Source organism: Nuphar pumila, chromosome 6 (genome assembly GCF_984573655.1).
Source record: "Nuphar pumila chromosome 6, dmNupPumi1.hap1.1, whole genome shotgun sequence".
Lineage (NCBI taxonomy): Eukaryota > Viridiplantae > Streptophyta > Magnoliopsida > Nymphaeales > Nymphaeaceae > Nuphar > Nuphar pumila.
The window spans coordinates 4955805-4982859 of record NC_143254.1 but is presented as its reverse complement, the minus strand read 5'-3'; the positions used below and the strand labels follow the sequence as shown (position 1 = coordinate 4982859).

At 38.2% G+C, this 27055-nt stretch overlaps 1 protein-coding gene across 1 annotated transcript in view; it reads left to right on the top strand.

The window, feature by feature from the left end:
* Positions 1-27055, top strand: part of LOC149833719 (single-stranded DNA-binding protein WHY1, chloroplastic-like) — a 36587-nt gene that overhangs the window by 7872 nt on the left and 1660 nt on the right. Inside the window, exons 2-5 of the mRNA XM_090010969.1 lie at positions 14039-14133; positions 15085-15177; positions 17844-17938; positions 26656-26729. Of these exons, the coding sequence (XP_089867095.1) occupies positions 14039-14133; positions 15085-15177; positions 17844-17938; positions 26656-26729 (357 nt within the window). The remainder of the gene's footprint in view (positions 1-14038; positions 14134-15084; positions 15178-17843; positions 17939-26655; positions 26730-27055) is intronic.

Below are 27055 nucleotides of genomic sequence, written 5' to 3'. Positions count from 1 at the left end.
AGCAAAAGCATAGAGTAGTTGGGCTCCCAACGGTTCTAAATAGGCCGAGAAACTAAAAAAGAAAAAGAAAAAAAGACCTATACTATACATTATTTAACAGTTATGGACATTGGACACTTGGTAAGGCAATTTCCTCAACACAGGTGACCTTGTATGGTGTGCTTCAAAAGAAAGCCAACTGGCCCAGTAATGAGTCTGACATAGTAGCATAGGTGGAGATGACCATTGCCTGGTTTACCTGTGACTCAAATCTGGTTGACTTGGTCACCCACCATGTAGGGTTCAACAAGGTCTGGTTGTGTAGCTTGTGCTGGTGCTTTTTGAGTTCGGTTCATGGTGTGGGGACTTTTCGAGTCATGTCAAAGCCTTGACTTCTTACTGCTAGGCTCGGTCAACTGCTAGTAGGCTACACCAAGTCCCATTGACAACGCTCTCCCTAGCGACTCCACCCACCCAAGTCCAACACTCTCTACACGCTGTACACCGGCGACATTTTCCGTCCGACCAGAACACCAGCGGTGCCTCTCTCTCTTTCTGTGGTCCAAAACTTTGACAGATGCTAACCACAATTAGCCACCAATCTTAAGAATTCTAGAACTACAGCAATCAGCCACAACCCTAGAACTACCATGATCAGCCACCAATCTGAAAAACCAAATGTGACTACCTTCATCAAATCCTACAAAATGATCAATCAGGGAGATCCCAACAATCAAAACACAAGAAAAAGGGCAAAAGAAGACAACATACAAAGACAAACTATCATAGTAACCCGGAATAAGACTAATACCTGAGGCCAAACGTCCAATCCTTTCATAGCTATGTCTGATTTCCAACAAATTCCAAGAATTTCTTGTTTTGTCAATGTAACCGAGGTTGATTCAAAATACCCCAAAAACTAGAGCCACCTCTCTCTCCTTTTTTGTCCATTTTTTCTCCAAAATTCACCTATTTCTTGTTCGGGAATGATGAAGAGGACACCACAAAGACGGCTACGGAAATAGAACTCCCAAAAAATAAAATTTGTGTCTATACAACTCAATCTAACCAGAAGACAAAGGTAGGGGTATGAGAAAAATGTAAAAAAAGAGAGGTTAAAAACCATTTTTTCCCTCATTTCTTCTTCTCTTCTTGTTTTCTCTCTCTTCTTCATGCGGAACTCTGTCGGACTATACGGGTTAGTATAGTTTATTAGTACTTATTTTTTTCCTTTTACTATGCATTTGTGTAACGCCCCAAAATCTTGAACTTGTAAAATTTTCTTTAGGAAAAATTTAAAACTTTGCAATCAATCATTTTTCAGAGTTTAAAATGATAGTTTAGTAGAAAACAATGTTTGATAGAACAAATCAACGAACCTTGGGCTCATTACTGGCAAACCTTACCTTTTCACAAAGATTTTGTATTTTCATATAATCATTGAAACCACGTAGCTTTAAAACAAGGATTTTGATATATAGAGCTTATACAAAAAATGTGTTAAAAAAGAGCCCTTATATAAAATTACAAAAAAAGACATGTTCAGAAGCGAAATAGCAGAGAGACAGTGGATCTTTGATATCATCACATCACGTTATCACCTGTGGCATTAACTTAGTCATCACATGCATCCCATGAAAACAGGTCAGACTTATGAAATCCTGGTAGGTGCATTTATAACAAAAGTCAGCACAAAACTAATATATGCTTTATATATTTCACGTTGTGTAGTTTCAAAATAAGTAAAAATGAGCATAAAAATCTTGTTTCGATAATTACTGACCTGTAGGTACACACGAGATAAAATGTAGAAACTTTAACTACCTCAACTCATCCTCATTGAAAAGTGAATTTTCTTTTTTTTTTAAACAATTGCAGGAACCATACCCAAAGATCCGAGGCCTTACAGACATAACACAATTCAAACTAGAAGGAATCTTACATTAATCATCAACTAAAATAAAATAACTTTATTCATCAATAATTCAAGTTTAAAAACATAATCAAGTAAATATCAATAAAAATAGAGCCACACTGCCCCAAAAAATAGATGTCAGAAAGTAATCACGCAGGTCTTGTAGGCTTCTTATGGCAGTCAGTGTCATCACTAGGCTTCAAAGGCTGTGAAAAACATAAAAGAGCACAGGGTTAAAATCATAGATCCTGCGTACGAATTCCTCTAACAATTCAAATGGGCAAGAAAAATATAAATTAAATTCATGTAACATTTTTAGAAGAACATAACTGAAACCATTTCATAATTCAAATAACCATTCATGCATTTGAAAATAATTATCATGCAACAATCAATATATCACATGTAAGAGAATATGTAAGGATGCATGAACTAATGCAGAACAGTTAATATGCTTGATATCAGTGCACATGCATGATTAACTTATTATCAGAGTTTTTTTGTATGCATGTCCTTATTAAATGCACACAAATTTAGTTTCATTTTTCATTAAAACCCGTGAATACTCAGCATAACAATTCTCGAAGTTCAAGATATGTTTCTAGTTGGAGCTTAACATACAATTTGTATTTTATTACAGAGTTCCACACTTGTCCCTCGACCGATATCAAGAATCAATACCATCCATCGGAACATTAGAAATCAAAATCTAATGTCGGGACAACAGAAAAATCAACATCCACTGATGTTACTTTCTTGGTATATCAATAACAACAACTGTGTCTACACACCACCCTCAGGCAAAGTGCTGTAACCTCTCTAAAATCATAGTCGAGAGGTGAACCACCATATCGGGTTCAGGGGCACAATCACACACAGAGTTTTAGTATTTTTACGGTTTTCCAAAACCGCCGTCAAGGATTCCCACACTGTGAAAGAGATATTCATGAAAAAACATTAATTACACAGTTTTGTCACTTTTATCTTTTTATCAAAAGAAAGATTCTTTACACAATATTCGTTTTGCAAATCAACATGCAAATTTAAACACGAACCTTGGCCCGTTACAATATTTAACAGTGTAATTAATTTAGAAAATCAATAAATTTTATGGATTTTGCAGTGCATTCAACAAAGCTTAGAGCAACATATGCTCGCGGCCCACATGACCTACAATTGTTAACATTAGACTACTCTTGCATCATATGCAAAAACCACAATGAGCATGCAACTTATGCAATCATTCAACATGCATTCAACATGCTAAAAAATGCACATTCATATACACGTAATAAGAATGTACATGTATAACAATTTCATATGCATATGAACACATTCTTGGAAGATACATCTTGTTCTCATTATTTTGTCTCATGCATTTCATTTAAGCGTGCATTGATTATTGACATGTTAATTTCTGCATATGTATGATGTCCCTTTTTCAACACTAGAGCACATGATTTTAGTGAAATTTCAATGCTCATGAACAACCACATAGTATGCATGCAGATCTGGTCCAAAACCAGACCTATATGGGTCAGCTGAGTTCCGGCACACACACACATATATATATATGTGTGTGTGTGTGTTAACATATATATATATATAAACCAATGCTATGAAAAAAAAGAAATCAAGGTATGGGTTTAGAAAGCGAACTGTCCCAAGCAAAATTTGAAGATAGATTTAAACCATCATGTCTAGGCCAGATCTGCGCTTATCTACATGTTGGCAGATCTCTCCGTCGGTATTGCTGGACAGATTTGTCCATATGTACTATTGGACAGGTCTGTCCAGACTTGTCCACCTGCACATATGGCAGATCCGATCTATAAGGACATGAATATTATATTCTTTGTCATTTTCGATGACTATAAAAAAATATACCATCACACATCACATCGGTACATAAAAACCCAAACTCCTACATACTTGGTGCATAGGGAGGATCAACCAACACATGTGCGCATCAGCACCTCTTCATATATATATATTAAGCCATATACTCATATATAAATTCGAAGCCATGAAGTTCTACAAGTATATAAACATATATACTCATAAAAAATCAGGTTTCTCCCATTCTTTCCACCAAAACATCTCATGACTTCGACTTAGTCTGTTTCTCCCATTCAAACTATTAGAAGAATCCGTACCTTAGTTTGGAGTTCAAAAGGATTGGAGCAAACGTCGGATGACCGGAGAAGGCGACGAATCTTCTCTTTCTCCTCCCTTTTCTTCTTCTCCTTCTTTTCCTTTCCTCCTCCTCCTCCCTCTCTCTCTCTCTCTCTTCTCCTTCTTTCTTGCTCACGATTTTTTTTTTTTTGAGATTAAATAGAGGCTCTAGAGGGTGACTCCCCTCTTGGGTTTCTTATATGGGGGGCTGGAGATAGAGTTTCCCCTCTATCTCAAATCCCATTTGGATTTTAAGTTGGTTCAGATCCTAATTAATATGGGTCTTGGACTGAGTCCAAATCCATATTAATTTGGATCATATGGATCGAATCCAGTTCGATCAAAATTTGGACCCGGCCCGTTGAACCGGGCCTTTTTTGTAAAATTACGATTTTTGGGCCAACCGTAGCCCAAATTTAGAAAAGTAAAATACTGTTGAACTCAAAATTTTGAGGCGCATCTACAAGTATATATTTCAAATTTCGCTTTTGAAATTCACCCGAATTTAACCCAAATTTAGCTCAAATTTTGCTTGAATTTAAAGGTCAAAATAAAAATTTCTATCACCTTTCAGTTGGCTCGTTTAGGTCTTGTTGATGAGACTTGGGCCAAGCCCATACTCAAATATCATATTGCTAATATCGAGCATTTATCAACTTTTCTTCAACACTTAGACAATTGTCAGAAACCTCTAAATTTGACTAAGTATAAAAATGCATGATATTACACCCCTACCTGTTATTCTATCACACCATTTGGGTTTCGAACTTGCAGCGTCCCCACCCCAGGTGACGAGCACTAACAACTCTTACCCAACAAGAGTCGTATATATATTATATTTATTTTATTTATTCTTTTTTGTGATTGGATCTGTCCAACGTGGGTACAAGATCCATTTATGTTTTTGGATCCATATTAGGACTATCTGGATCCATCCAAAAATCCAGATTTTTTGAGACTCAAATTAGAATGCCCAAAAATTCAAGATCCGATTAAAATATCGTGGACCCAAATAAAGTGTCATGGATTCAACATTAGAGATCCAACTGAACTATTGCGATTTCAAATAAAAAAATTAAATTAGGATGTCGGGGATCCAATATTAGGGATCCAAATAAAATATCTGCGATCTAATGTCAGATATCCAAATAAGATATTCGAGAACCTATATCGAAGATCTAAATAAAATATCTGAGATCCAATATAAAAATCCAATTAAGATATCCGATATCGAAGATCCGAATAAAATATTCGGGATCTAATATCAGATATCCAAATAAAATATCCGGGATTTAATATCAGATATCCAAATAAGATATTTGAGATTTGATATCAAAGATTCAAATAAAATATCTGAGATTTAATATCAGATATCCAAATAAGATATCCGGGATCCGATATAAATCAAATTCAAAATAAAAATACCCTCGTATAACATTTGGGCCATGAAAATTCAAGTTTATTTATGTGACAAAATTCACAAGCATTACAGATCTGGATAGATTTGTCGTTATTCACATATGTACAGATCTAGTCCAGATTTGCTGATTTTACACCGCCATTAGATTTTGCTTAAAACTGTCCTCAAACAGTCTGTTTCCCATGCTCACATCTTAATTTTTTTTTTTTGATATCAATGGTCTGCTTAATGTGCATATATATATATATATAAGTGGGGATTTCGGCCAGGGCTGTACTCAACCAGATCTGTCACCGGCCCAGTGAGCTGATTATATTTGTTAGGATGTTATGTTTTAAACTGTCATATGCATATAAAGTGAAAACCTATGTCACATGGGTGCGGGTGCGGTGCAATTTAAAAACTTTTGGACACGGGGACTCGGCTATATGTATATATATATTTAAAATATATATAATTATATATATAAAACAATAAATTAATAATAAGATTATAAATTTTAAGGTAAAAATAAAAAAAGTAATTCTTAACAACACAAACTTACCAAAATATAACAAATAAAAAAGCTTGTGAGTGTGATAAACAACAAAACTTATCATAAATCTGCCTCATCGTCTAAATTAGAGGGAAGAACATGATCGAGGTTGTCCATGTTGAGAGTATGCAAATCATGTTCTCCCTCCAAGTCAAAATCTTTTGGATTTACTAACCAATGCTTGGATGATTCACAACTGCATCAAAAAATGACTAACTTAGTATCTAACTTCAAACTTTGATTACAAATATTTCAATACGAACTTTGAATACAAAAAAAATACCTATACTCATTTTTGGTTCTGCGAGAAATTAATCGTAGATTATAGTTAACATAAACCAAATCCTCTAGTCTTTTACTAGTGAGTTTGTTTCTTTTAATGTTGTGAATTTGACCATATGTACTCCAATTTCTTTCACAACACAATGATGTAACAGGTTGGGATAACAACTTCATTGCAAAACGTTGCAGATTTGGTGTCTCTGATCCATATGTTGCCCACCAATTAAGGGGATCTTCCTCGTGAGTGCTGCTAAAGAATCAAATCTCCTAGTAGAGAACTTTCCAAACTTACTATTTACAGCCTTAAACATGTGAGAATCATTAAAAAGTCTTTCTAAATATATCATTCTATTCCTTGATATCTCAGGATCTTCATTTGGAGAAACACGACCAACACCCGTTGTCAACCATTTTTTTGCGTAATATTTTGGATTGAAGAAGTGTGCCATGCAATGCAAATGTATATTGCTTTTATCCTATCTTCTCACTAAAACTGAATGTACATGATTGTAAAATTATGAATCATCAAGTACAACATCTTTCTTCTCATGTTTAAAAATGATACTTTGAACTTTTTCAATTATATTGTTACATATTTCATAAATTCTATGAAGCATGGGTACATCTCTGTCAACTTCTCTTAACATTTTCTAAATAGGCTCTGTAAATTCAACTAAATATGTACTTTTATCCCACCAAAAATCATCACAGATGCTTTTTTTGATAGCTTGAGTCTTAACATCATCTTCAGTACGATAAAAATCTCAATCTTGATCAACCACCATCATCATCAATGCATTCTTGAGTTGCTTAATTCTTTTCATCATAACAATGAGAGAAGCAAAATGAGTTTCAGCAACACCTATTAAATATAAAAAGAGCATGATGATGGTTTACAACAAAATTTCTAATATTTTGAACATCATGCTCTATTTCTTCAATCCATAAACACATTTCACGTGCATGCGCATCATCTTTTGATGGATTGCGTATACTCTTAAGTGCCAAATTTAAACTGTGTGTTGTACAAAGAGTCTAAAAAATATGTGAATATATATATTCACTTGTCAAATTCATTTTTGCACGACTGCAAACTGAAGCATTGTCAGTAATGATTTGCACGACACTTTCTTTCCCCACTTCTTTTGTCACTTCGACAAATAATCTCTTTAAATATTCAACATCTTTATACTCCTCAGATGCGTCAATAGTCTTAAAAAAGATTGACCCATTAAGTGAGTAAGCAATGAAGTTTATCAATGGTCCCCTTTGTATGTCAGTCCACCCATCAGAAACAATAGACACTCAATGTCGTTTCCATGCAATTTTTTGGGTCTCTAACAAGTCTTCAATTCTAATTTTTTTCCTCTGCAAGAATGATTGTTCTTAGTTTTTCTGAACTAAGAGGCACATAACCACTCAAATTACAATTAGCCAAAGATGTAATCATATCTTTCCAGTATGGACTTCTAGCTACATTCAAATGAATTGAGCTTGAGTAAAAGAATCGACCAATCTTTTTATCAATTTCTGCTCTTGCTATATTTTTGAATGATGCTTGTATTTTTTTATTGCTTTCCATCTTTCTTTTCTTCAAAAGCTTTTCTTGTATATCACTTGCAATAGAAAATGACAGATTAATCGAATTTCTCATCTCTGCAATTTTCTTCTTTTCAGCGTCCTATCGTTCTTTCTTTAATTGCTTTAACAAGTCTTTGTCAACCCTAGAATATGCCCTAATTTCTTGACCACGAATATGCAAAAGATGTGCTTTCACACGCGTATAAGAACCCGTGAAAACAGTCTTACATAGATTACAATGAAATTGCACATTCCCACCACCACCACTAGCTTTTATCCATTTTGTTACAAGCCTCCAAAGTAGTTGAAAAACTTTTAATTCATGGTTAGAACTTGAACCAACTGTATTGACAGTGCTACTATAACTTGCCATTATATCTGAAAACTGAAAAGAAATGTGAAACTGAAAACTAAACACAAAATCGAAAAAGTAGGAAGGGGCAGGGGCCCTTTGCGTCTGCTTGCGCTTCAGGAGAGAGAGCGACTAGGAGGGGCGTCGCTCCTGCTAATGCTGGAAAAACTGAGCGGAAGGGGCGAAGCTCTTACCAGATGAGAAGAGGCAGGGGCGAGGCCCCTGCCTACCTAAGGGTGCTCAGGGGCAGGGCATCGCCCCTACTGAAAAATCGCAATCGGTAGAGGGCATCGCTCATGCCGAAGACCCACGTGTGGTAGGGGTGATGCCCTTGCCATGATGGGCAAATGAGCAGCATGGGGAGGCGAAGCCCCTTGCTGAACACGAGGAGGGGTTGGGCCCCTCCTCTGCGGAATAAGAGGTGTAGGGAGGGGCCGAGCCCCTCCTTTGCGAGCAAAGGGGGGGGGTCGAGCCCCTTCCTATCCTGCAATAAGGAGGGCCGACAGGCCTTGCCTGCCGACAATGAAGGAGAGGATGAAGAGGGAAGGGGGAAGAGACGCAGAGGGGAGGTCTCGGCCCCTCCCATGCGTACAAAAGGAACAGGGAGGCAGGGAGGGGCTCAGGCCCTCCCCTATGGAAACATGGCATAATTTAAAATGAACAAAAATACGCAAAACTGCGTCTTTGAGTTAAAACTTAAATATAATGCGTATATATTAGAAGTGTTCCGACATTGTTCTCGCATGCAACTTTTCCCTACCTCAATGATGGTCTAGATTGCTTGTGGTTCTGGGTATAGGTTATAATATTGTCCGTGCCTTGGTAACCATCTCGAAAATATAGAGTCTCGTTCGTCGTGTCAAATAGTGTGCTGTAAATGGTTTTTTTATCGTGATGCGAATAGAATGATGTAATAAACTTAATTTTAACCGAATAAGTGATGATTTTGTCGCAAGGATCGAACCCAAACCCAATTCGAGCCGATCGAACCGAGTCGGGCTCGTCATAAGATGTCAAGCCGACTTGGTTAGCACACCGAGCCGGGTGGAACGAGGCAAAATAGTCGTTTTGGTTTAGTAAGGAACCGAGCTGACTAAGTTTGACTGAGCGAGACTAGGTTTGATCGAGTCGGGCTCGATTTTCAAAGCATGAGCTTGGTTCTAGCTGAGCTCAGCTCGACAAAGCTAAGCACGCGGCAATAGCAGTTGCTCTCGTGCAAACTGAGAGGGAGGAGGTGGGCTCGGTGGTTAGACCGAGCTGGGCTCGGTGGTCAGACCGAGCTGGGCCTGGTCCCAAATTGAGACAGGACCGCGCTTGGCTCAGTCCTCTAACATGGGAAATCGAGCTGGGCTTGGTTCAAATTGAGCTTAGCTCGGTATGCTGGCCTAGGTGAAAAGGAGGGAGGCCGGCGGCCATGCCATTGCCAGAGGCAATGGTCGCGGCAGCTAGCCAACAAGTAGCAGAAGAGGGGTGGTGGCAGAGCCCCTTCGGCCAACCACCCAACGGTGACAACAACATTGTTGCTGCCATCCTCAGGGAGAAAGACAGAGGAGGAAAGGGAGAGGGCAACGATAGGGAAAAAGAGGGTCGGGTGGAGGTGGCTCGACCCCTCCATCCGGCCAAACCAAAAGAGAGCGAGAAGGAGTGCTTACCAGGGAGAGGTGGCTGTAGTCGTGGAGGGAGGGAGAGCTCTGGCGAGGAGGGTCCCGACAAGGGGGAGAAGCACCTGTTGGGTGTTTACAGTAGTTGTCCGACCACTACCCAAAAGACCATGGTGTCACGGTGGAGGGTGGTGTCGTGGGTCCCTGTAGGTGGAAGTGGGAGGCACAGGGTGGTCGGGAAATGAGTGGGATAGGGGTGATAGTTCAAAGAGAGAGAGATTTGTGGTGGGGCAAAAGAGGGTGCTGAGGTTTTAAAAAATGAACCCCCCCTTCGTAGGGGGTTTAAGGGGGAGAGAGGGGATGTCGACATCCCAGTTCGGATCTGGTTGGATCCAACCTGGATCCGACCCATTTCATTTGGCTAAAGGGGGGCGGGGGGCAGGGTGGATTTGGTTGGGTCCAACTCCATCATATATATATATATATATCAATATTTACATTTGTTTCTGGATTGGGTTGGATCCATCTCAATCTATGTTACTAATTCTCTCTCTCTCTCTCTATCTATCTATCTATCTATATATATATATAATATGAGTGTGGGTTCGGATTTGGATCTCAGAGGTCCAAATTCTCATAAAAACCTTATTTTAAGGTAGATTGCAAGGGTTAAGGATTGGACCCAAATTTGGATCCATATCTAGTCTTAATGCAATTCGGTTGAGTTCTTGGTTGGGTTGGGCCCGAATGGTCCCAAACCCTAGTTATCTTATGTGATACCCAGTTTGGGCCTCAATTAGATCCCCCATCAGGATCCAGATCCTGATGGTGCTGTATAAGCAATGAAACCTGACAAATATCAAAAAGTTCATCGATCTAAACCCGGTCGATGAGTTTCTTAGAAAAGTAATATGTATAATCTCGTATCATTTCTGAAAAACCTAGAAAATTTGTGGACCTTACTTCCTACCCCTCTTAAAAGAATTCCGTCCTTGAAATTTCCTTACGAGGGTGATTCGCGTGGGTCGGGGTCTAAGCTAAACAGGGTCAAGTGGGGTGTACTTACTATATATGTGCAAATCCAATCCCATAAGCCCTTATAATGATTATGACAACTCACAATGAGTTCCTAGGAAAAGCTTTGGGCTAGCCACTTGGTTAAACACAATTTATATGTGATTTCATTGATTAAATTTTGTTTGGCAAAATTTTCAATTTTATCGTATCACAAAAAGTCTTAACCTATGCCTATTAGATTGTCTACTCATTATTTTCCACTTGATCGGTCATGGTGGCATAGACACGACCTGCTACTACTTTTTGCGGTTGCTGTTGAGATTGATGCTGTTGACCTTCACCTGTGGTATATCTCTGCCAATCTGCTGCCTTCTTGCGACATTTTCGGACGTAATGCCTAATTTTTTTGCAATATAGACAACCTCTAGTGTCTCGCGGGCTTGACTGTCCAAGATGAACATAGTTGCACTTCAGGCATATCTGATTTGGCAGATGTTGTGACTTGTTCCTTTTATCTTGATTTTGTTTCTTGAACGGGGGTCTCTGCGTTTTGCCATTAGCAAGTTGTCGTTTGTTGACCCCACCATTCCCAGCAAACTTTCTGTCTTGTCCACCCTTAACTCGCTTCCATTTCTCGCTCAACAGGGTTGCTGCTGCCATGTCGTCGGGGAAAGTCGAAGGCATGCTAGTCATTACTCGGTAGTGCAGACCCTCTTTAAGTCCTCGTACGAACTTATTTGCCCTTTCTCGGTCATCGATAAAGAGATTGGAGCAATATCGCTCTAGGTTATGGAATTTGGTAGTGTAATCCACCAAACTTAGGTTTTCCGCATAGTTCTAGGAATTCAATCTTTTTCTTGTCTGGAGCATGTAAGGAAAAATAGTTTGCCAGAAAAGCTTCAAAAAAAACTTCCCAAGGGACAACTTCTGTTCCAGAGAAATGGACACCTCAGATCGCGTTCCACCATTTACGGGCGTTATCCTTGAGTCGATAAGTAATAAAAATTGTCTTCTTTATTTCGGGTACTGATAGTACTTGGAAAACTCGCTCTGTCTCCTTGACCCAGTTTTCTATGAGCTTCGAATCGGCCTTGTGAGCGAAGGTCTCTGTAGTTGCCCCTGATCTCTCGTAACACGAACTTGGCTTTGAATGGCATTGCCCAAGGTGTTGAGAGAATTCATGATGAATCCTCGTTGTTTAGACCATTCGTCAGTCAATTCGCCATTCGTACTTCGCGACAACTTTTATTCGCACCAAAGGACGACTAAGTCAGGATTTGTTAAAATAATCGTGGTAAACAAGACAATATTTTTATATACTAAAGAACACTTTACAAAACCCAACACCGTTGGTTGATTTTACAGAAGGTTAAAACCTATCGGAATAAGAGTTCACCGACTCCATAAAAAGAACCAAAACCCTAACATTCTCTACCTCTCCTAACTATGGTTTGATTACTGCTTAACACTGCTTCTCACCATACTTGTGCGCCTAACCTTGCGTGGAGGAGAGGAGGGTAAGGTCGAAGTGCCAGTAGGTGATCTAAGCATGTAAGGGGGCGTTGGCGTATAATGTGGTGAGTAGTTGGGCAACCTGTCACCTCGTGTCCTTGTTGAGTTTGATGAGATCTCAACCAGTCCAGGTATATCAGGGAACCTTTTATGGAGGAAGTTTCATCCTTAAGGCTTTGCGCGGCCAACTGCCTCTTGTCGTGACCCTGTTTAAGCTGTCATTCTTCTACAGAATGCCCCCACCTCACCACAAAAGATACAGTCAACAGGATCCTAGAGGCACATTTGACCCGGGTGGGCTTGATGGCATTCCATCTTGTTACCAGGTCGTCTTAGGTTGGTGTTTTCGTAAGTCAACCTATCCATCTTATGATTCATGTTCTGGACAATCGATTGAGGCAGTGGCCGTGACCAGCCGACAAAGAGCAGAAGAGGGGTGGTGGCAGTAGGAGGAGGCGGCGTTAGCCAGCCCCTCCGGCCAGCCACCCAACGATGACAACACACTCCTGCTGTTGCTGCCATCCTCAGATAAAGAAAGAGAGAGGGCAATGACAAGGAAAAAAAAGGGTCGGGTGGAGGTGGCTTGGCCTCTCCATCCGGCCAAACCAAAATAGAGTGAGAGGGAGAGCTTACCGGGGAGAGGTGGCTCTAGGCGAGGAGGGAGGGAGAGCTCTTGCGAGGAGGGTCCTGACGAGGGGGAGAAACACCTGCCGGGTGTTGACAGTGATCGTCCGACTACTGCCCAGACGACCACGGCGTCACAATGGAGGGTAGTGTCGTGGGTCCCTGTAGGTGGAAGTGGGAGGCACAGGGTGGGCGGGACAAGGGTGAGATTTCAGGGAGAGAGAGAGATTCAGGGTGGGGCAAAAGAGGGTGCTGAGGTTTTAAAAAATGACCTCCTCCCCCCCCTAGGGGATTAAGTAAGGGGGAGAGAGCTAACCTGGATCTGACCTATTTTATTTGGCTAAAGGGGGGTTGGGTGGGTGTATTGGGTTCGGTCCATTTGGGCCCAACTCAATCAAATATATACATATGGCTGAAGGGGGGATTGGATTCGATTCGATTAAATACGAATCAGAACATATATCCATTATAAAACACTCATCCGTATCTGCTCTAAATCCAGAAACAAACCTATGTAAATGTGAATCTGATCTGAATACCTTTCAGATCTTAGTTTAGTGATCTGTATCCAGATAAAAATCATTGAATTCAGATCAGAGGTCCAACCAAACATGATTCATTTCCACCCTACTAAACTTCTTCAAATTTGCAGACTATTTGTTACAAATACACGTGATTAGTTGCTTCCTTTTTTTTCCTTTGTTTGGGCAACCTATCTTGGGTCGCTCCTAGTTTTCTACTTCTGGATGGTGATTGTCTTGTTGATAGTTGATTTACGTAGTGGAATTTATAAGAAAATTATCTGTCCTTTTGGATTCCTTTAATGTTAAATTGGTCTGGTTTAGTTAGTTTTGTATTTATCCATTTGATTTGGAACTGTTTTTTCCATTTCTCCCAAATGTAGATTGCAAAATGAATTTGTCATTCTTATGCTGTATCATGTGGCATTTATCCTCCATTTTTTGTTTTTTTCTTTTAGTTTTTGTTAATGATGGTTAATTAACAATGCCACTATTTTTTATTTAATTTTCATTTTTTCTTATAGGTTCACTAGCAAGAGTGTTCGTTGGACATTCCATTTTCAAAGGGAAAGCTGCCTTGACAGTAGAACCAAGGACACCAGAATTTTCTTCCTTAGATGTATGTACTATGTAGAGTTATGTTTGTTGTACTTTTAGGTTTTTTGTGATTGAATCAATGTAGAGGTTTTGTAAAAGATGGTTATTACCATTGGATTTTGCCAGTATCTTTATTCTTGTCGTAGAATCCTTGGCAGTACGAGGTAATAAAAATGGGCAACTTCCACAATTTTTTTGTAAATCCTGCGGAATGGTTTTACGTAGAAATCTTGTGACTTTTCCATTAAATTGTTGGGATTAAGAAGATTTTCTTAAAATTTTGCTGTTCAGGTCTTTTGAGATTCTATGTTTGATGTTTCTCATTTTGTATTTTTTTGTTTTTAAATGTTTTGTAAATTTTTAGATTAAGAAAATGAAAAATCTTAATTCCTATTCAGAATTTAATGAGTTGATTGAGGAATTAGTGTTCAATTATGTGCATATCTAATGAAAGTTGATAACATGGTAAGCAATAACTTGGTTCATTTTTTTTATATGAGCTATATGCTGAGGATTGATGTGAAAATGAAATGAAAAATGGAAAATATTAGTTATAGTGAAATATATGAAAACACCAAGTGGAAAATATAAAAGATGGATCCTTATTGTCTATTGACTGCCCAACCTGGGACATTACTATATCTATTTTCAACTTGTAATAAAGATATTAGTCATAAAGTAATATATGAAAACACTAACTGGAAAATCTGAAAGATGGAATGCCATTTTATTGCATATAAAGACTATATAATGGTTTAGCAATCAATGGGAAACCTTTATTTTCACTTTTGTACCTCCACCTGGTTATCTTTACTTTTGAAGTTACAACCCAAAATGCCACTAGAAGCAATTTTAAGTTTTACATTCTCTCTCTCTCTCTCTCTCTATATATATATATATATATATATATACACACACACACACACAAATGAACAGTGCTTATTTTTATGGAACCTTTATATTCTGTATGCAGTCAGGGGCATTTAAACTTTCAAAGGAGGGTTCTGTGATTTTACAGTTTGCCCCTGCAGTTGGTACTCGACAATATGACTGGAGCAGAAAACAGGTAGGTGCCTGGTTTCTTTTTCTAATGTGTGTGTGTGTATATATATATATATATATATTAGTGTGCTCGTCCTTTTTACCCTTGATAGCAATCTTTTTGTGACAATGGTTTGCATTTCAAGGTAGATGACGCCTGTTGCTTTTCTATGTATATCACGTACAAATTGGTCTTTTTGCTAACAGATGTTGCAAATTTTTGTGTGCATTGTAAAGAAAGACTTTGTGTATTAACTGATTCTTCCGTCCCTTTCCCTTAGCAGCTATCATGATGAAGTTTTCATTATTTTGGAAATCAAATGATCCAATATCAGACAGCACTCTAGCAGTGTAAATCAACGGTGCAGCATATCATGTCTAGATTGGTTATTGTAGGTGTCTATGTATCAACAATGTTACTGCCATCGAAGCATATTTGGGTGATTCCTTCCAAGTGTATGGATTGCAGTTTGTTTAAAAGAAAAAGTTCTTTTACAACTAAACTTGTGACTCCTATCTTATGTGAAGTGGGAACCATAGTTGTGTTATTTTAACGGGGAAAGTTCATTTTTATAAAACCCAAGTACTTTGTTGGTAATCCATTTTTGAAAAATAAGACAAATTGTAAGTGTTTTGTCATATCTTCACAGCATAAGAAGAATATGCATGTCATTATGTACCCACTAGGAGCACACTCGTGATTCTAGACTTTGTGAAGTAGAAACTATCTGGAAAAAAGCTTAAATTAAATTAGATCTCTATTAGAAACAATCCCGTTGTGATGTTCCTTATAGGGAGTAAATGAGGTGAGCCATGCCAGTCTCTAGGTTGCCCAAGCTTGGTTTCTTTCTGCATTTAATTTCCAACGGTTCAAAATTAACAGGAAGAAAAAGAAGGAAACACATCTTGATTAAATTGAAACTCTCTCTCATATATATATATATATATATATATATATATATATATATATATATATATATATATATATATCAGGTCCCATTTTCATTCGGCCCCAAGTTAGGTCCCAGCAGAAAACATGGCTGCAGGTGATTTTTTGCTTGATCTAAACCAATAGATGTGTTTATCATAGTTTACTTAATAGTTAACATGCATTCAATTAGGTATTTTTCATGCACATATTTGTTTTTTAAGAGGGGTGAAAAATCAACGGCTCATATTGTACTAAAATTTGATGATAGAAGATTATAATTTTTTTGATAATTTTTTTTTATCCAAAACGTGTTCCTTGGTAAATAAACAATTGTGAACACATCTACAGGTTCAGATTCGACAAAAAACACCTACAACCACATTTTTTGCTGGTACCTAACAAAAATGGGACCTGACTAAAATATTTCCCTATATATATATAGTGAAATGCGTAGGTGCTTGATGATTAGGTGCTTGAGCACCTGCTTAATCTCGCTGACCATCCATCACATGCGTTGATGGATGGTCAATGCGCAAAAAATGGGTAAAAATAAGGTAAAAGAGACATGCACGACATTACAAATTTGTAATGCCGCATGTGTCCTTTTGATGTTTAGCGGCACTTCATAAGCGCCGCTAAAGGGTCTTTTTTTTGTGTCAAACAATGTCTTTTTAGTGTTTTTTTTTTGCGCTCTGACCTTCCATCAACGCACACGATGGACGGTCAGCACGATTAAGCACGGGTTCAGCACCTACCCATCTCTCTCTCTCTCTCTCTCTCTATCTATCTATATCTATATATATATATATATATATATAGAGAGAGAGAGAGAGAGAGAGAGAGAGAGAGAGAGAGAGAGAGAGAGAGAGAGAGAGAGACCACGTGAACCACGATTTTCATGGATTTTTTATTCATTCTCTTAAATCTAATGGTATGAGTGTGATCTACATGTTTTGTTTTATAAGGACTAGCTCTTGAATCATCCGATTATGGCATAAACAAGATTTTTTAAGGCTTTAAAATCATTAGCTCATAATTTTCATAAGTATTCAAGCATCCAAAAAAAAATGTATTTTTCATCAAAAATACAAGATCCAACAGTTGATTCCTAGCAAATTCACCATGCCAAACACATCTATAGGGTTTGATTTGCAAACAAAGTGTTGGAAATGCCCAGTTCACATGGTAGTTCTCATATTCTAGTGACTATATATATATTGAAATTGTATGGTAGGAAAAACAATAAAATCTGTGTATGTTATTAATTTAAATTTGACTTTATTGTATTTCATGAATTTAGGTAATCAATCTCTAATCTTAAAGCTAGTGTGATTTACCATGATAGTTTGGTTCCTTCTGAAATATAAAATACTTCAAATCACTTCATAAGGACCTCCTGGTTGCTTCTCATTTCCTTTACTTTATGTGATCCAGAAGCTACTTTTTCTTTCTTCCCATGCTTTCTGATTGTGCTTCCTTTCTTGGACAACTAGGCCAGCATCTTCACCAAAGCCTTTAAAAGAAAGCTTAGGTGCCATGATTTGAAGTGCACAATGTGTTGCACTGTTATTTTTAATTGCATATATGAGGATATAAACTTCAAGATTTGTTCTTGAGATTCCATATGACGTGTATAAGGAGGCTTTTAGATTATGTTTGATGGTAGATATGGTACTTGTATGTCACATATAGAATTGTATTTTCCACTAATTTATTTTTTAATATAACAACTATGTTATTGTTGTTCATTTCTCATGTAGGTCTTCTCACTTTCAGTCACTGAAATTGGAACTCTGATCAGCCTTGGCATGAAGGACTCTTGTGAATTTTTTCACGACCCATTTAAAGGAAAAGGGTACCATTTATATCTTATTTGCTTCTATTTGGAAAATAATAGTATTAGCTTTATAGAGTTGTACCTTTCAACATCAGTTTGTAGAATGAAATTGCTCAAGTTTGGGCTAATGTTCTTATGACAGTGTCTGCAAATAGTTATTGATCTTTCTGATAATTTCAACTGCATGTGTTTCATAATTTGTACCAGTCATGCATAGATTACACTGTAGCATGTTATGCAGAAAATATATCTCATACTTTCTGAAGAGCGCTATATGTGAGGACATCTGGTGCTAAATTGATGCCATGAATTTGAGTGGCTATCCTTCATGATCATGGGATATGAGCGGATGTGCATGGGTTTATTTTTAAACTTAAGAGTACATTAGATTGTGCACACACACACAAGTGAAAAACTATGGAAAAATGTTTTAAAAAAGCTTAAACCACACCCTTTAACCTTTGTAACAAGGATTTGAGCAAAAGGTGGGGATAATAGATCAATGCTGATGTAAGGGATATCAAATGGTGCTTTTGAGTTCAGATGAACTTAGATGGTGCTCCTCAATAGCCCTAGAAATTCGGCAACCTTTGATGTAGTGACATCATGTTAGGATTCTAGGAGAAGTTGAGGGAAGAAGGGGTGGAAGAGCACGAGAGAGGAGAGATAATGATTAAGGACTAAAATTGTTTCATCTAATCCCCCATCAAAATACTCTCAACACAATGTGCCTCAAATGAACCCAGAGCACCAGCATACCTTTATATGACCTTGCAACAAATTTTTATTTACAGAAGAGAGATAAGGTGCTTTGGCAAGGGACCTTTCTTATTTGTTCTTCGTGTTAAGAACATACTTTTCATTGTCAAAGAAATATTTTCTGCTGAAATTTGAATGCTTAAATTGTTAGATGACTGTGGATTTGGTGCACTACCAGCATATTTGCTGGAATTTGCATTGCCATCTAATTTATTTTAGTCTATGTCACATGGGTACGGGTGCGACACGGGTGCGGAGCAATTTAAAAATTTTTGGACATGGGGATACTGTTAAAAGGGAGCCCTCATCCTCCTGTGCAGGTCTGTCATCGAACGAAAGAGAGAGAGGGGAGAGAGAGAGAGAAAAAGGGATTTCAGAAAAAGGTCGTCAGTCAGTCGTGGCTGCACCTTCATTCTATTTAAAACTTAAGAGTATAAAACTAGGGTACAGAAATACTCCTTAACAACATGCTAATTTACATTAAAACACTAATTGGATCTGGACCGATCCATTATATAAGTGGATCGAGTCAGCCATATACACAATGACGACACAACTTCTTTTCAGCCTCCCTCAAGTTGTGCATGGTGTTGAACCATGAACAACTTGTTTTTCAGAAACCAAAATCTATCCTTTGTCAACTCTTTAGTGAGGATGTCAGCAACTTGTTCTTCAGTTGACACATACATGGGCTCAATCTCTTTGTCTTCAACCTTTTTTCTAATAAAATGTTGATCTATTTCAATGTGCTTTGCTCGACTATGGTGGATGAGATTGAAGGACATGTTGATGGCACTTTGATTGTCACACAACAACAGTGATCGAGCAATCGGTTCTCCCATTTCTGTCAGGAGATGTCTTATCCATGTAGCTTCGGCCGTGGCAGTGGCCATCGATCTGTATTCAACCTCAGTGCTTGATCTAGCAACCGCCTTTTGTTTTCTACTGCTCCAGGATACCAAGTTTGGCCCAATGAAGCTGCAATAACCGGATACTGATCGTCGTTCGTCTGGATCACCCGCCCAATCAGCATCAGCATAAGTGACGATCTCATGGCTCTCACGATCCCCGCTTGGATCTAAGTCTCTTTTCTTGTATACCAGCCCATCGCCAACTGTATCCTTCAGGTAACAAAGTATACATTTGACTGCCTCCATATGTGACATACGAGGTTCATGCATAAACTGGGATACCTGATTAACCGAATATACTATGTCAGGTCTAGTAAAAGTCAGGTATTGCAACATGCCAACTAAGCTGCGATACTTAGTGGGATCTCTATATATATCCCCTTCCTTTGAACTCAGTTTCTGATGAATGACACTTGGAGTTGTTAACGGCTTACAATCAGTCATGCCTGCTCTGCTAAGAATGTCCAACGTGTATTTGTGTTGAGTAAGGGTAAGTGTATCATTTCTTTTATCAACTTCTACCCCAAGAAAATATCGCAGCTCTCCCAAATCTTTCATCTTAAATCTCTGATTTAATAACTTCTTCACCTGCTCAATGTGACTTTACAGTTCCTTGTGATGATGATGTCATCAACATATATTAATAGAAGAGTAGTGACTCCTTGTTCATTGTGAATAAATAATGAGTGATCTAGAAGGGACCGAGAGAAGCCATGCCGTTGTATTTCTAGAGAAAAACTATCAAACCAGGAACGAGAAGCTTGTTTCAAACCATAGAGGGCTTTCTTTAACTTGCATACATATTTTTTGGCGTCTCGTTCTGCATATCCAATAGGTTGTTCCATGTAGACCTCCTCTTTTAAATCCCCGTGCAGAAACACATTCTTTACATCCAGCTGGCTCAATGTCCATCCATGTTTAATGGCTAGACTCAACACAATGCGAATGGTCCCCATTTTGACTACAGGACTGAAAGTTTCATCAAAGTCTTGGCCTTCCTCTTGTGTGAATCCCTTGGCTACAAGTCTAGCCTTATACCTTTCGATGCTCCTGTCTGGTTTATACTTTATCTTGTACACCCATTTTGACTCAACAACATTTCTGTTTAGTGGTTTAGGTACAATCTTCCATGTCCCACATTCATGTAAGGCCTCCATTTCTTCATTCATTGCTTCTACCCATCTTCTAGAGCTCGCAGCTTGATAGAACATGAGGGGCTCATCCTCTTTACTTATGGATGTCAAGAATAACTAAAAATCCAGTGAATTTTTTTTATAACTTACCCACCTGTCAAGCGGATGTCGAATCCGTGAGGATCTTCTGATATCCATCGTCTGCGAAGTGGATGGTCCAGATGGATCTGTACTCGTGCAAGAAATGAATGAGGGCTCTTTCTCTCGCCGGGTGTACACAATACCCTTATACCTTGCTGGCTCCAAGTCATGTGTAACATTCTCCTCCGTTTGAGTTTCATTGGCTGATTCTTCATGTGTCTCCTTCTGACTGCAATTTTCTGGGCAGTCTACTTTACCATTGGAAAATAGTTCCGAATTTAACCATGGGTAGTATACCTCAATGCTGGGGCTTGAGTTATCGGCATGAAAGATTGAATTAGCATCCTGACCATCAAAGTTCATTTCATCAAAGATTACATTCCTTGATATTTTGACACGCTTACTCAAAGGATCATAGCACCTGTACCCTTTGTAGTCTTCTGCATATCCTATAAACCTGCATTTTAAGGCTTTATCTTGAAACTTGTGCCTGAGTGAGCTGTCAATGTGAACATAGCAAACAGATCCAAACACACATAATTCATGATAATCAGGTTCTATGCCAAAAAGAGAGAAATATGGTGACTTATTTTCTAAGATACTCATGGGCAATCGATTTATCACATAAACTGTGGAGTGAAAAGCCTCAGTCCATAATGATACAAGGAGGTTGCTCCCGTGCATCATGCTCATTGCAGTCTCAACAATGTGTCAATGCTTCCTCTCAGCCATCCCATTTTGTTGAGGTGTATACGGGCAAGACACTCTTCTCTTTATCCCATTATGTTGAAGGAAACTAACAAAGTCATTCGAGGAGAATTCACCTCCGCCATCACACTGAAAATTGAGAATGTTGGTAGAGAAATGATTTTGAACAAAAGAATGAAATCTCTGGAACAATCCAGAGACTTCTGATTTGTGCTTCATAAAAAATATCCAAGTATAACGTGAGTAACTATCAATGAAGATAAGATAGTATTTACTGCCAGAAAGAGAAGTAAGTGGGGCAGGACCCCAGACATCTGAACAAATGACCTCAAATGGCCTTGAAGCTCTTTTATTAATGGAAGTAAATGGTAAAACATGACTCTTACATAAATGACAGCTAGAACACTTTGTATCAACGACTTCTGAACTCAGACTGGACTTAGGGATGAGATTATTCGAGACAAGTTTTTCAATAAAATGGCGACCACAATGGCCAAGACGACTATGCCAAAGTCTTGGTTATTACATTCAGAAATAGTAAATATAAATTCAGGATCAAAAAATTGATGTTGGTGAGGCTTCAAGGGTGAATAGTTGGAATGAATGAAGGAAGGATCTTCTTGAAAGATGTACATATTGCCCCATCGTTTTCCTTCAGCGAATGTCTTCCTCGTGCGAAGGTCCTTGACATAAACAGAAGATGAAGTAAATTCAACTGAAGCATTAGCATCATCAACAAGTTTTGAGACAGAAACATTGTTCTTTTGAATATTAGGTGCATGAATGACACTTGGAAGTTTAAGAGAGGACTTTGACATGTATATAATGGCATTTCCAGTATGTAAGATTGCGTGATGAGATCCATCCCCTGTGACTATGCTATTCTTACCAACATAAGGAGTGAGAGACAAGAGTTTACCTACATCACCCGTGACATGAGTAGCTGCACCGGAGTCGACATACCAAATTCCTTTGTCATTTTGCTTCATATTCAATCCTGCCAAGGCTGCCAACAACAACTCTTTTACTTCTCCATCCTTCCTAGCCTCAGCTTGTGGAGCTTTCCCTTTATTTTGAGGGTTAAACCAACAATTCGCTTTAATGTGCCCTTTCTTGTTGCATAGGAAACATGTGAGAGTGGGTCTTTGTCCTTGCATATTGGGTGTTGGAAGTATGCCACGACTTCCATAGGTATTTCTCCCTTGGCCTCCTTTTCCTCGAAAAGAACTTCCTTGTCCTCGACCATAACTCATTCCCATAGCCAGCACATCTTGTGTTCCTGAATGCCCATGAGAATCTTCAGAAGATCCTTTCAGAGTCATCTCATATTGTAATAATTTCACACGAAGATCTTCAAACTTTGGAAGTTCTGGTAAACATAGTAAGGTTGTCGTCATAACATGATAGTCTGGCCCCAATCCATTCAAGGTTTGTTGTACTTTATCCTTTTCACTGACAAGACACCCAACAAGAGCCAGTTGGTCTGTGATGCTTTTCATTTTATTCAGGTATTCCATAATGGACATGGAATCTTTCTTCAGCATTTGAAACTCTCGCTTAAGAAACATAATTCTTGCCTTAGAAATTTGAGAATATGTTTGAACTAGCGTATCCCACAGTTCCCTTGCCGAACAATCATCAGAAAGAGCAATAAGGACCTCTTGTGAGAGAGTTGAAGTGATGTATGCCACTAGCGATTGATCCCTTTTCATCCAAGCAACATATTCTGGATTCTTGACTAGAACAACAGATTGTTCTCCTTTATCGTCCGCTTTTTCCTGCGAAAGGAATTATGGAGGAGGTGAAACCGATCCATCCAGATGACCAGAGAGATCTTGACTCTTTATAAATGGGATGATCTGTCTTTTCCAGGTTAAGAAATTGAGGTTATTCAGTTTTTCAGAAACTAGTTGACCGAAAAAACTTGAGGATAGACATGGTTGCCCATGAGTAAAATCCATTTGAGGGAAAATCTGAACTGACACTTAGGTAAAAACAAAACAAAACAAACAAAACAAAACAAAACAGAGGGTTCGGCTAACAGGACACTCGACTGACAGGTGACAAAGAAAATGCTGCAGAGAGCTCGGCTAACAGACATATGAATAACTTCAGAAACAACGAAAACAACAGAGATTAAAATAAGGAATCACAGATTAACAGAGATTAACAAGTGCAGATTGTAGAAAATCAAAGTAATCACAAGGAATCACAATGATCTGAAATAAAAAACAGATTTACGTCACCACAGAGGTCGAGTTTTCTCACAGCAAGAAAGGAAAGGAGTCACAGTGATGTCGGCAGATGTACTCGGTTGATGGAACTCAAATGTGATGGAACTCGATCCAGATGTACCAGATTTACGTGATCGTGTTCTCACAGCAAGAAAGGAGAGGAGTCACAGTGATATCGGCAGATGTACTCGGCTGATGGAACTCGAATGTGATGGAACTCGATCCTGATGTACCAGATTTACGTGATCGTGTTAAAACTTAAAAGGGAGCCCTCATCCTCCTGTGCAGGCCTGTCATCGAACAAAAGAGAGAGAGAGAGAGAGAGAGAGAGAGAGAGAGAGAGAGAGAGAGAGAGAGAGAGAGAAAAGGGGATTTCAGAAAAAGGTCGTCAGTCAGTCGTGGTTGCACCTTCATTCTATTTAAAACTTAAGAGTATAAAACTAGGGTACAGAAATACCCCTTAACAACATGCTAATTTACATTAGAACACTAATTGGATCTGGACCCGACCCATTATATAAGTGGATCGGGTCAGCCATATACACAATGACGACATGACTTCTTTTCAGATACGGCTATATATATATATATATATATATATATATATATATATATATATATATATATATATATATATATAATATTTTTGCCGCACCCCCACACCCGGGTTTTTTGGAAGTGCCGCATCCCCGCACCCGCACCCATGTGATATATATATATATATATCATGGTTTTAAAACTCGCCGAGTCAACTCGGCTCGGCTCGGCCCTCCAGCGAGTCAACCCAGCAGGGTAAACTCGGCTTGCCTTGACTCGGCTTGCCTTGACTCGGCCTGACTCGGTCTTACTCGGCCGAGTTCTGGGATATTTGAAATTTGATTTTTTGGGTGTTTCAAAATAACAGTTTAATAATAAATAATAAATTACAAGACAAACCAGTTCAAAGATACAATAATCTATCAATCTTTATGTGTTGATTAAACATATTGGCAAAAAAAATGATTCAAAGATCTAACAAAAAAGTGAAGCATACACGTATCGGTGCTTGTACTTCATGTTCTGGTGTTGGGTGCCTTTGAGTGTTGTTTTATGAACACATATCATATCCTTCATTGTATATAAAAATACATTTTTGTACAAAGTCTGTATCACACCTGTGCATAACAATCTGTACCCCGTCATCCTTATTTTTTGACAGAAACACCCATATCATACCAGTTGTGCTGATCTTGTACAGTATGCTTGTACATGTATCCATGTGACAACATTTCCCTTGGTCATAATTGGAATTTCTTCTGGTGATTCATTCTCTTATTGTTGTTTTACCATGTTGCAACTAATTCAATCTGGCTTTTTATGCAAGATGATGTGTTGCTGTTCTCAATGAGGTGAGATCACTAGAAAGGATCAAAGGAAAGCTAACAAAAGCTAGGGTGTCTTCTGGAGAAGTTTAGCTGAAATTCCTAAACCATTCTATTTAGAAACTTGAGTTTAAGTATGTTTCTAGACTCAGTTACATGGGGCCTTCATTGAATACCAAAGACATGCTTGTTATGAAGAAGTTTCTTCATGTAACTTGATCTTTCCATGTGACCTTGTTATAAAGAAGTTTGTACTTTTTCTACTCTGAACTTGCAATTTTTTATTGTGAACTCTTTAGACTATATGTTTACTGGAAAACATGGTTTGAGACAAATTATATATTGTTTTTCTTTTAAAATCAAAAGTTAACAAAACCCGGTCCGAGTCACCGAGTTGACCCGCCGAGTCACGAGTCAATAAAGAACGAGTCGAGTTCCGAGTCACGGGTTTTAAAACCTTGATATATATATATATATATATATATATATATATATATATATATATATATATATATATATATATATATATATATATATATATATATATATATATATATATAAAGTCCAAAAGTTGGTCATAAATGACGCTAGGTGCGTTGACTGCACCCAGGGTTAGGTTGACCGCATTGGGTGCAGGTGCAACACCTAGTTGGAGAATCCCTGTGACATATATTAAAAAAAAAATTCTTGGCAATTTTTTTTTAAAGTTCAAAAAATTGGACCAAAATGACCCTGGGTGCGTTGACTGCACCCAGGGTCGGGTTGACCGCACCCGCGTCGCGTCGACGCGGGTGCGGCACCCTACTAGCCGAATCCCTGTGACACACACACACACACACACATATATATATATATATATATATATAACAATAATAAGATTATAAATTTTAAAGCAAAAATAAAAAAATAATTCTATTGAAGTAACAACACAAACTTACCAAAATATAACACATAAAGGAGGAAGACGATCAAAGATCGATTTTTTTTTTATAGTTTTTATACGTCTTTTGCCCTAAAAAATGAACAAAAATAGACTCGGTTGAAGTTGACAGTGTCCAAATTGTGGACGGACTCGGCCTCGGTGCATTGACCGAGTCCAAAATGTGGACGGACTCGGCCTCGGTGCATTGACAGAGTCCGACAGTTAGTTGACCGTGTCCGCTCCGTGTCCGAAGCCGCACCCGTGTCGGGTACAGTCCGCATCGACCTTTTAGCCGAGTCCGTGTGACTTAGGTTTTAGTACAAATTTTTGTATATGGCCTTTTCATTTTAATAGATTAAAAGAGTTCTGTGTTATCAGAGATTCAAAACTTTTCAAGTTGTAGTGCCACTCTTGTTTCCTCTTTCTCATTTTCCAGTTCCTCTATTTTATATGTTATTCCATGTGATTAATTTCTTCCTATTTATGGATTTGATATGTCATTTGTTTTTCATAGAGTTATTTGTTTTTCATAGATTAGTTAACCTACCCTGTTCCATGTGTTGCAGAGATGAGGGAAAGATTAGAAAAGTTCTAAAGGTAGAGCCTTTCCCAGATGGCACTGGCTACTTCTTTAACCTAAGTAATTACTTACCCACAAAAATGTCATATGCAAATTTTTATCTTACAAGTCCTTGAAAGTTGATTTTGATAGCAAGGAAAAATAAGCCTAACTGTTGGATGTAGTATTCTCAAGGGCTGTGGAGATGTTTTTTCATTTTCTTTTGTTCTTCATTAAAAGAAATCTAGATAACTAGAATTTTTTGAAACCCAATTATTATAGTTTCTGTTAAAAAAGAAAAGTGGGAAATTTGCTTATTGCCAAATACTGGGCCACTTTTACTCATAGTAAATGACAAAAAGCTACATTTGAGAAAGTCACTCCCCCTTTAAGATTTTTCATCTTAT